Source organism: Bombyx mori, chromosome 23 (genome assembly GCF_030269925.1).
Source record: "Bombyx mori chromosome 23, ASM3026992v2".
Classification (NCBI taxonomy): Eukaryota; Metazoa; Arthropoda; class Insecta; order Lepidoptera; family Bombycidae; genus Bombyx; species Bombyx mori.
In genome coordinates, this window is record NC_085129.1 from 15,285,123 (window position 1) to 15,297,348 (window position 12,226).

The 12,226-nt window shown below is 46.5% G+C and overlaps 2 protein-coding genes across 3 annotated transcripts in view; both read left to right on the top strand.

Moving 5' to 3' along the window:
- The first annotated feature begins 4,474 nt into the window (after window positions 1-4,474).
- LOC119630335 (uncharacterized) overlaps window positions 4,475-12,226 on the top strand; it is a 32,488-nt gene continuing 24,736 nt past the window's right edge. Inside the window, exons 1-2 of the mRNA XM_062675292.1 lie at window positions 4,475-9,112; window positions 9,646-9,794. Of these exons, the coding sequence (XP_062531276.1) occupies window positions 4,626-6,773 (2,148 nt within the window). The 5' untranslated portion in view covers window positions 4,475-4,625 and the 3' untranslated portion in view covers window positions 6,774-9,112; window positions 9,646-9,794. The remainder of the gene's footprint in view (window positions 9,113-9,645; window positions 9,795-12,226) is intronic.
- LOC733028 (thymosin) overlaps window positions 9,693-12,226 on the top strand; it is a 31,029-nt gene continuing 28,495 nt past the window's right edge. For both annotated transcript variants that reach the window (NM_001110348.1, NM_001047021.1), the window contains 1 exon segment: window positions 9,693-9,794. The gene's annotated coding sequence lies outside the window, so the exon portion shown is untranslated.

Below are 12,226 nucleotides of genomic sequence, written 5' to 3' on the forward strand. Positions count from 1 at the left end.
AACTATACTGAGACCTTAGAACTTATATTTCGAGGTGGGTGGCGCATTTACGTTGTAGATGTCTATGGGCTCCAGTAACCACTTAACACCAGGTGGGCTGTGACCTCGTCCATCCATCTCAGCAATAAAAAAAAAAGGCAGAAGAAAGTAGTGGGCTCGTACTTCCCAACCACCAGTAGTATGATAGATAGTCATTTTTTTAAGTTGGATTACTGGTGGCCCGAAGGCCTTTCCAATTCCACTAGGACATACGGGCGAGTTTGAGCTTAGCCGGAAAGGTAGGTAGGTATTTTCTAATAACTGTCACAGCGTCTGCGAAGGCGGCCGGGCAACCCGGGGGCAAATGCTCTGCGAATGCATTTATTGAAATTGGGATATATGGATTAGAATCGGGACTGGCTGAGAAGACCGCGAGAAACTTAGAGGGCTTAGTTATGGTAGGGTAGGTAAGGTAGGTTTCACGCCGAACTCTGACGTATTCGACGAGTATGGTTACTGGGTTCTCTATGCCTGCTCCTAGTATTAGAGCTACATGCGTCTAATAATTATGTCAATGAATCTGGTGGAATGCGTCACTTATTGTGCGTTTATAGTGCTTCTCGGAAATATATTCGAAGTGCAAAAACAACTACGCATGGAATCGGACCAACTAAAAAACACAAACTTATTTTTCTGCTTCTACTGTTTAAATAAAAAATTGTATCAGTGAAAAATCTTATTTCATTTGTCAATCAATTTAGACCATGTTGAAAATAAGGTAATTAAAGGTAAATATATAATTCTTCATTTAAAATTAGTAAAAGGCCACTAAATTTTTATAATGATGTCATGTATTTTTTTTCCTGTATCATACATTTTGCTTGAAAACGTTAATCCGAATGAGTCATGACCAAATCAATCATAATTTAAATAATGTTTGTCTGTACGCAAAATTAGGTGCGGGCCGACCTACACACTAGTGTTCCGTAGTTAATAGTAAATGAATATGTATAATGTTTGTTGGCGACAGCGGCGTCGCCCCATAATTATAGAATAAGTTGAAGAATATAATAGAATATAGAATAGAATAATAGATTTATATAGATACGTACATAGACATAGAGTTATAACAAATAGATAAATAACAAATAGATAAATTATATAGAGTGCATATAGATAGATAAGGATATTGATAACGTGCACATAGATTTTATTAAGAATAGAACGTAAGTTGCTTTGAAATAAATAGTATACACTTTTGCTTTATTATTCCCGATAGTTTTAAGATTAGCATATTAACTTAAATGAACACGCGCCCGGCCCGCGTCCCGAAACGATGTAACAAACAGCATTTATCTGTGTTCAGGACCGGGTATTTTGTTTATACGGGCGCGTCATATAGATTAAGCATAGAATAAGTTATATGTATCGATAGGGATTACAACATAGAATAGTTAAGTATAAGGCATTAGTATATACATTTATTAAATAAATAGATATAACGAATAAACCGAGCCGATCATAGTGAAAATGATCTCGACGAGAGCCGTATTTTACACGAGATCTCTGTAGGGTAACATTCCGAGGTAGTTAAGCGACCCTGCGACGTTGTCAGGTACCTGCCGACTTGCCGACCGACTACCTGCCGACCTACCGACCGACCCTCGACCGACTACCTGCCAACCGCCGGCCGCCGACCCTCCGAACGAAGATTACAAAAAAACGCACGAGTAAAGACATCAGCGCCTCGAAGATATTTATTGAAGACTCGAAGACCATTGAAAAGATCGTCGGTTATTGAATTCGGTTGTATTGACAGATCGGTCGGCTCGGTTTACGTTAATTAGTAAAGTTTTGAGTTTTAATTTCGAGTGAGCTTGTACGATATCGTACACCTCAGGACCCTACATCGACTGCTTCAGATCGACACGAATAATCGCCACGAGACGGGCATCCGGCGTCTTATAGGATTTCAAGAAATCTTATAAGATTCATAAACCCGTCCAACCTGGGTTGGCGTCACTCGCCTTATCGACACGGGTGACGTGCTGCGTACCCAACAGCTGGTCCTTCGAGCCGGATACAGCGATTATTCAACGATGCCGATCACCAAGAGCAACAAGGGATCATCGAGGGAACAGCCACTCGAACCTGCGGTTCATGAGTCCAGTCCGGAGGCAACAGAAGCGACGTCGTACGAAACATACGAGAGCTCCGCGACCGGTACGACCCAGAACACAAAACTTGAAGAGACAACGACGCGGACACGTGGTGAAAATAGACCCGCGTCGAAGAAATCGCTACGACGTAAGGAACTGGCAGCGAGAGCGGAGCTGGCGGAAAAAGAATTGATAGAAGCACAAGCAGCCACTATAGCCGCCAGACTCCGCCTGCAATTGATTCAGGCCGAAAGGGAAGACGACGATGATTCCATTATAGAAGAGCCAAAGGACCGGGAGGACCAGGTCAGGGCCTGGGTCCAGACGTCGGCGGGCAGTATGGACAAGGAGCCCGCAGGCGAGCACATTGAGAACCGTCCCGTCAGCAAGGCCAACATGGAAGAGTGCGGCAACAGGGACCTGGCTAAGGCGATAGTGGAAGCAGTAAGGAGCGCAACGACCAAGGAGCTGCCGCCACAACCCGACTACATGCACCAGTTGCCGACGTTCGAAGGCGACTGCAGGGAGTGGGTGGCCTTCAAGGCTGTCTACGAAGATACCGCTCCACTCTTCTCAAGCGCTCAAAACATGGCGCGGCTGAGAAGAGCGCTGAAGGGACAAGCCAGGGAAGGAGTCCGCAGCCAGCTGTACTCCGAGAGCACACCGGAGGAAGTAATGGAATCACTGCGGCGGTGCTATGGAAGGGCGGACGCTTTAGTCTTAGCGGAGCTAGACCGCATACGAAGGCTTCCAACGATAAGTGACTCCGCCTACGACATTTGCTCACTGGCGAGCAATGTTAACAATACCGTCGCAGCGATCAGGGGACTGCGGAAACCCCAATATTTGATGTCGCCCGAACTGCTGAAGAGCATCGTCGACAAGATGCCGACCATCCTGAGGTTCCGGTGGTACGACCACATTATCGATAAAACAGAAGGAGACCCGGACCTCAACACGATGTGCGGCTTCCTGAACAAGATGGCGGACCGGTGCGGGCCACACGCCGTGGCTGAAGTAGCAACGAAAAGACAACCATCGAGGCGACAGGCGACGCATGCCACAACCGACTGTACCGAGCGCGCAACTTCGGACAGAGCATTGAGAGCTAAGTCGGCGTGCCCGCAGTGTAAGGAAGGGCACCCACTGTACGACTGTCCGAGGTACAAGGATGCTACGGTGCAGGAACGATGGAGAATGGCAAAGGAGTCGCGCCTGTGTTATAAGTGCCTCGACGGTAAGCACCGGAAGCAAACATGTCAACGACCGCCATGCCGCACGTGCAAGCGCTGGCATCACCACTCGCTACACAACGAGAAGCCGGAGACAGAGCCAGCAGAGAACAGGGAAGTCGCGAACAACGTGCGACTTCCCATCAACTGCACTCGGATCAGCAGGGCGTACTTGAAGATGGTGCCCGTTGAAGTGTACGGGCCATCGGGATCGACGACGGTGCTGGCCCTGCTGGACGAAGGTTCCACGGTGACTCTCCTGGACTCGAGCGTGGCGAAGCAGATCGGCCTGAAGGGACCCAAGGAGACGCTCCGCCTCGAGACCGTGGGCGGGAAGACCCTAACGAAGAAGGACTCGATGAAGCTTAACATCCGAGTTCGAGGGCTTCACCAGCGGCAGAAGAGGACGATCTTCGGAGCGCGCACAATGGACAACATGAGCCTTGCACCCCAGCGACTTAAAAGAGAGACCATCGAAGGCTACGCGCACCTAAGGAGCCTGGCGGACCAGTTATGTCACGATGAACAATTCCCCCAACTATTGATCGGGCAGGACAACTGGGGACTCATCGCCGCCAAGAAGACGCGCAGAGGCAGGAGGAACGAGCCGGTAGCCTCATTCACCCAATTGGGATGGGTGCTACATGGTCTCGACGGCAACAACGCCAAAGAGGTCAACTTCCTCACCTGCACCCATGTATCGATGCGCGAAAAGGCCTTGGACAGACTGGTGAAGGAGCACATCACGATAGAGTTGCACCCAAGCGTCCGAGCACGGATATGGAGACAAAGGCGCTCGACATCTTGGAGAAGGAGGATGACAGAGGTTGGAGACGCGATGATGGCAGCTTCGAAGCTCGGATCTACAATCCCTGTTCGAAGCGTTGTTGCGGTTCCGAAAAAGGCTCGTCATGGTTGTCGCGGACATCAAGGAGAGGTTCCTGCAGATCAGAATCAGGGACGAGGACCGCGACAGCCTGAGATTCCTCTATAGAGAAGATTGATGCGAGGCCGCTCCAAAAGAGTATAGAATGACGTCGGTCATATTCGGAGCGGCCTGTTCACCGAGCGCGGCATCGTTCGTTACAAATAAGAATGCCAAGGATTACAGACATCGATATCCAGAAGCCGCGCGGGCAATAGAAGGTGCTGCATTCTGGCGAGCCTCGCAGGCGGTGTGACCCCAGGAGACATAGAGCTGGGGTCGAAGGAAGAAAAGACCCTGGGCCTGCGGTGGTTCTACGAGTCGGACGAGATGGGATTCCGGACACATCCTCGAGACCCAAAGGATGTAGAAGCACGAACCCCGACCAAACGAGAAGTGACTAGCGCGGTAATGTCAACCTTCGACCCTATGGGGCTGGCATCACCCGTGCTAATAGAAGGGAAAGCGCTCATTCAGAGCATTTGGCGGAGCGGGATCGACTGGGACGATGTCATCCTGGAAAAGGACGAGGTGGCGTGGAAACGCTATATGGAGAACCTTCGCATGTTGCAAGGCCTCCGAATAGCAAGGTGCTTCTCGTGCTGCAGCACTGAGGGGGAGCTGCACACGTTCACCGACGCCAGCGAGAAGGCCTACGCGTGTACAGTCTATTGGCGTCAAAAGACAGACGAGAGCACCTACCGCGTCACGCTTCTAGCAGGGAAAGCCAGGGTGACCCCACTGAGACCAGTCTCCATCCCAAGGTTGGAGCTGCAAGCTGCGCTGCTGGGGACAAGGATGGCGCAGGCGATAGCGGACGAATTGGACATCGCGGTCTGCAGAAGGACGTATTGGACTGACTCCAGTACAGTCCTGACATGGATAAAGACCGACCCACGCACGTTCAAACCTTTCGTTGCGCACCGACTCGCCGAGATAGAAGAGTCAACGAAGCCCCAAGAATGGCGATGGGTGCCTGGCTCGCAAAACCCAGCAGACGACGCAACTAGAGAGGCGCCGGCGGATTTCGACCACACGCATCGGTGGTTTAATGGACCCGAGTTCCTGACGTGGGATGAATCGCGCCGGCCCAAGCCGCGAACATTCAAGCAAGAACCGTCTGGAGAAGAGAAAGAGGCCTTCCTGGTCGCCACGGCGAGGACCGCTGACGCTAGACCCACGCCCGATCCGCACAGATTCTCGAGCTGGGTCAAGTTATTGAGAGCAACAGCCAGGGTCCTCCAATTTATCGAGCTGTGTCGACCCCGGAAGGAGAGCGCCTGCGTGTCCAGACAATTGGAGCAGCAAGATCCCACGTGGAGGACGACGCGAGCGAAGCAGCCCCGATCAACATGGAAGATAAGGACTCCAGAAGCACCTACAGAAGCGTGGCTGCCGCTCGATCCGCCCCACTTGAAGAAGGCGGAGAAGATCCTACTGAGAAGCAGCCAAGGAGAGAGCTTCGGTGAAAAAGATCCCGAACGTCACCCCAAGTTGCGACGGCTCGACGTCGTGATGGAAGATGGCCTGTTGCGCCTGCGCGGACGTATCGACGCAGCGCAATACATAGATGCAGGCTGCAAGCGACCGATCGTGCTGGACGGGAAGCACGTGATAGCGAGATTATTGATCAAACACTATCACGAGGCGTTCCAGCACGGTAACCACGCAACGGTGATGAACGAGGTGCGGCAGCGCTACTGGATCCTAGGTCTAAGATCGATCATTCGAGCGACGGCCGTCCGATGCCAGTGGTGCAAGGTCTATCGGAGTACACCACGACTACCGCCCACCGGAGACCTGCCGATAGAGCGGCTACGACATGGAGAGCCGCCGTTCACCTGTGCTGCCGTCGATTACTTCGGGCCGATGACGGTGACTGTAGGACGACGTCACGAGAAGAGGTGGGGCGTGCTGTTCACATGCCTCACCACGAGAGCAGTCCACATGGAGCTAGCAGCGTCACTGACGGCAGACTCAATGCTGTTAGCGCTGCGCAGGATGGCCGCCCGACGAGGAATGCCCAAAGTCATTTACAGCGACAATGGGACTAACTTCGTCGGCGCCAACAAGGAGCTCAAGCAGGCAATCGAGAATGCAAGGGAAGCAGACGTCGTGTCACGGGCCGCTCAGATGAACATAAAATGGAAGTTCATCCCGCCAGGAGCGCCGAACATGGGAGGCGCGTGGGAACGTTTGGTGCGGTCCGTGAAGACCGCGCTGGCAGTCACACTGAAGGAAAGACACCCGAGGGAAGAAGTTCTGCACACTCTTCTGTTGGAGGCGGAGCACGTCGTCAATTCGAGACCGCTCGTCGCCAGGGAAGAGAGTTGGGAGTCAGAAGCACTCACGCCGAACCACTTCCTCATAGGGAGATCCTGCGGAGCTCCAAGCATCGGCGACTACAGAGACGAAGACCTGACCGGCAAAAAGAACATGGAGAGTGGCGAAGCGTATGGAAGACCACTTCTGGAGTAGGTGGGTCAAGGAATACCTGCCTACGCTGCTGCCCAGGAAGATCGATGAGAGAGCAGCCGGCGAGAACTTGCAATGTGGGGATACCGTCCTCATAGTGGACTCCACGCTGCCACGCAACACATGGCCGCGCGGGCAAGTTGTTCACACCTACCCAGGCCCCGACAACCGTGTACGAACCGTCGACGTCAGAACGAGCGGCGGTCTGCTTAAGAGACCTGCCTCCAAGATGATCCTGCTGGTGCCTGCAACGAGCGACGAGCCCACGCCCATAGAGTCGCCACTACAAGGAGTCGGTGCTGCGCACGAGGGGGAGGATGTTGGCGACAGCGGCGTCGCCCCATAATTATAGAATAAGTTGAAGAATATAATAGAATATAGAATAGAATAATAGATTTATATAGATACGTACATAGACATAGAGTTATAACAAATAGATAAATAACAAATAGATAAATTATATAGAGTGCATATAGATAGATAAGGATATTGATAACGTGCACATAGATTTTATTAAGAATAGAACGTAAGTTGCTTTGAAATAAATAGTATACACTTTTGCTTTATTATTCCCGATAGTTTTAAGATTAGCATATTAACTTAAATGAACACGCGCCCGGCCCGCGTCCCGAAACGATGTAACAAACAGCATTTATCTGTGTTCAGGACCGGGTATTTTGTTTATACGGGCGCGTCATATAGATTAAGCATAGAATAAGTTATATGTATCGATAGGGATTACAACATAGAATAGTTAAGTATAAGGCATTAGTATATACATTTATTAAATAAATAGATATAACGAATAAACCGAGCCGATCATAGTGAAAATGATCTCGACGAGAGCCGTATTTTACACGAGATCTCTGTAGGGTAACATTCCGAGGTAGTTAAGCGACCCTGCGACGTTGTCAGGTACCTGCCGACTTGCCGACCGACTACCTGCCGACCTACCGACCGACCCTCGACCGACTACCTGCCAACCGCCGGCCGCCGACCCTCCGAACGAAGATTACAAAAAAACGCACGAGTAAAGACATCAGCGCCTCGAAGATATTTATTGAAGACTCGAAGACCATTGAAAAGATCGTCGGTTATTGAATTCGGTTGTATTGACAGATCGGTCGGCTCGGTTTACGTTAATTAGTAAAGTTTTGAGTTTTAATTTCGAGTGAGCTTGTACGATATCGTACACCTCAGGACCCTACATCGACTGCTTCAGATCGACACGAATAATCGCCACGAGACGGGCATCCGGCGTCTTATAGGATTTCAAGAAATCTTATAAGATTCATAAACCCGTCCAACCTGGGTTGGCGTCACTCGCCTTATCGACACGGGTGACGTGCTGCGTACCCAACAATGTTAAAAATTCAGTAAATTCCATATAATAGCAACAAGAGACCATGATATTATTCGCTAATTGAGTGTACTAAGCGAGTCGTGCGCACAATTATAGTTTTTTTTGCGGTTCAATCTCACATTTATAGTTTTTAATTTATTATTTTCGAAATTTCCAACACTTTATAGCTTCGTGGGCATCGCTGACTAAGATTTATTCGCGTTTGAATATTGTGCTAATAATCGACTGTTCTTCTTCTTCTTCTTCTTCCTGACCAACCTTCAGGATTGAAGTGCCTCTTCAATCCTGAAGGTTGGCCGTTAGCTTCCTGTATTCATTTCTATCAGCAGCCAGCCGGAACAGCTGTTCGACGGAGGCAATACCGGTCCACTCCCGGATATTCCGGAGCCATGACTTCTTTCTTTGCCCAGTACGTTTTTGATAGAAGACAACATTTTCCGGGACATATGAACGCGCTGAAGCACGGTTTCGTTCCTGACCCTCTGCGCTCAACTATCGAAAAATCGACTGTTAATTTTCTATAAAAATATGTGGTCTAATGCTGCGGCCTAAGCAGTGACTCAGTTACAGATAACTGTTTCAGGATTGGTCAACCCTACTGTATTTTCAGATTTTGTTTCATAGTGTACCGCTGACGTCCTAGTTCAACCGCCTGGTTACCTGTTAACGCAAATAAAAACAATATAATTGGTCTCATAATTTAAGAGCTGCCCAATAATGAGCGACAGCATAATTCACGTTAATTAAGAAGTTATGGTAACCGCTGAACAATCCTTCCCGACACCACTTCAAGTATCTTCTCCCATATTAGGCGCGGTAACTCCACAACATCCACACGTGAAGTCAGTCCGCGACCGAGCCGACCGGGTGACAAGGTGACACTACAAACCTTAAATGCGTTTTTGAAGGATAGCCGTTGGAGTCCTGCCGTATGTGAGGAATGTAGATCTTCACAGTGACTGCAAACTAGAATGAATAGGTAAATTCTCTGAAGACAGCATCGGAATGCTTCTTCAAGGAAGCGGCACGGCACGATAACCTTATTGTGGCCTACTCGAATTATATCTCTCAGGCGACAGAAAGCTATAAGCATCCGTCACTGTTGTCGTCGAACTCCTCTGAGTTTCTCGTCGAATACTCTCAGTGGCACACAATTCCGATCTGGTGGTATATTTAGCGAAGCACTGCTCTTGCTAGGGCCAGTGTTAGCAAGTCCCCCCAGGTTGAAACCAATGAGCTCATTTGGCAATCCGTGCTTAGTTGGAATAGTTCCTTACACTACCAAAAAGTTATGTAGGGAAAAAAAGAAGTTGGACAACAAAAATAGTATTCTGGGGAATGACATTGCTAAAATGGCGTAAAATTTGTGATATTATCGACGAAAGGAAGCGAAGAAATAGTAACTAAACAGTCTTAGTCGAATAAGCCCCCTCATTTAGGACTGATCATTGTAACCAAAACAAGTAAAGTCATGTTAAAATGATAGTGAATCAAATTATAATTCTGCCGTAGTACGCGATTACCACGTCCGCACCCCCGGCTGTGAGCTGTGCTGTGACGCCCGCCCGCACTCTCGCCCGCGCTCTCAGTATTCAGTCGCAGTCCGACAGAGTCGCTGAGTGCACGAATCTTCTATCCCCTTCCTCATCAAAAATATATTGGTAAGTCTTTAAAGTTTAAGTCCTCCCATATAGAATTAACAATGAAGCTCAGAAGCAAAGATCTTTGTCTTGAAAATTTCAAATACGACAAATTATTGTGTACACTACTTACTGATTTTAATGATATAAGCAAAGAATATATTGATCAGGAATGCCGGGCATAATTGATTTTTGTATTATTTTGTTTGGATTTTTGTGTGGTAAGTGCATCATAGGTAATTATTTATTAAGCTTCCGTTGTATAAGGTGCACGCAAGTTACGGTTTTCACTTGGTTTATTTAACATTACCGGTTATGAACAATGTTAGCAGCCGGCAAATATTATGTCGGGGCGAGGATGTTTTCGACGTTCTCGTGTTGTGTTTCAATATGACGCGTATAAACGCGTTTACCTACCCAATAACATTATTAAGACAAAGAAAATAAAAGTTGAATTATTTCTATTACAGTTATTATAAAAAATTGAGGACTATAGTACATACCTACCTATATCGATGATGTTTGGTATCTAAGTAAAAGTATTTGATTTCACACTAAAGATGTACTTACGTATATTCAAAGAAGCATCATAGAAACCGGACTTTAGTTCTTTATTTGCCTATTTTCACGCTTTTCTGCATTTCTATAAAATTAACTCTTTAGTACTACGACTACATAAAGTAAAAAAATCATTCGAACTTCGTGGGGTGAACTAAAAAGAGAGGGGACACAAATGTCAATGTCTGAGTCAAGAGTCGAATCGTGCGCTAAATTCTTTAATACATGACACGTTACCAAAAGAGTCAAAATGAATCATTTCGAGTTACCTACGTATGCTTTGAACGGCATCTAAATCTGAAAATGGCGTTGAAAAAAATCGGTATAACGGTTAGTCCACGGTTCGGTTGTTAACATGCAACAGATTATGTTAATAAATACAATTACTCGTCTCGGCTAACGAACGGTGTCGTTCAACTTTATATTAGGATGTTTTCGCTCACATAAATCGTGCGATGTTATAACCTAGTTATATTATATTATACTCTTATCAATAAAATGCAATTTTGGTATGGACAACCATCGTAATACCTCGAACTGGACGATACTCTGTAACATATTTTCGGTTTTCGATTCATAAGAGGGGAATCGTGATATCATATATTGTATACTGTTTAAGGTGGTGGTATTTCCCATACATATGTAATAATATTTCTTATATAATTGCAATTGGTTTAGTTTAATCAACGCAGCAATTTGAAACATAACCTAAATCATTTCTAAGGGACCGAAAACATTCACGAGTTTTTTCCAAAACGCATTTGACATTGTTAATGGCATGAGTGACATTAACAGCATCCTCTGTCGTAAGATACTTTAACAACTAATCAGTTAATGGCTTCAAAAGCAGATAAAATTCTCAGACGATGAGTGTTTGAAGGGCTCAAAAGAGTCCCTTTTGTACGCAACAGATGCTCATTGATGGTAATGAACTAATGTTCAGTATCAACAGACTATAAATAGAACATGAGCGACATATGGTCGACACGATAAATAACGCTTACTAATTAATATAGTTATTCACAACAAGTACAATAAAGATTTTGTAGTTAATTAAGGAAAGATTTTGATTAGCACAGTTGTTACTGGTGACTTTTTTATTTCTGCCACATAATGATATTCTGTCACACTGAAGAGTTAAGGTAGACTTCATAATCCAATCGAAACTTCATTGTGAAATGAATTACACATTTAAATAATAAAATGTGGTTACCTTTGAGAGTTTTACTTTGTGAATTGTCATTTGGGTGATTAATATTTACAAAATATACGTATTTAAGATTGGGCACGTATCACTGTGTTTTCAGATATATCATAAAACATTCGTACGTGTCAGATGTGAAATGTATTCGTATAAACGCACGGTTGGCAGCTTGTGTTTACTAGTCAATGTCAATGACAAAGGTTAAGTTTAACACTGTCTGCACGTTTAAGAGTATAATAACAAACGCGAATCGGTCATGCCGATAACTCACACGCGGACCACAAAAGATTCTCATAAACCGGTCGTGTCTTAATTGAGGACTTTCTCCGCTTTCACGGTACAATACATTTATTATTGCAATCGTACACGAAAATCCATAATTGGATACATGATCTTCAATCTTATTTTATTGCAAATGGCCAGCTTGGACTAGAGAGGCGCTTCTGAAACTGTCATCGATGACATTTTGCCACTAGTACTAGTACAAGTGTGTTTAGTGTATTTCTTCGCGGGGGTCCCTTCAGAGCAATATCGACTTTAGTCTTCGGGTTTTTTAATCTACTTTTTGCTTACGCTCTAACTGGCGAAGCACCACATACTGCTATTGTTGGTTCTCGCTTTCCATTTAAATACCTTGTATCTCAGTGGATCACAAGCATTCCTCAAGTAATAAGTAGCACAGGGCTATCAA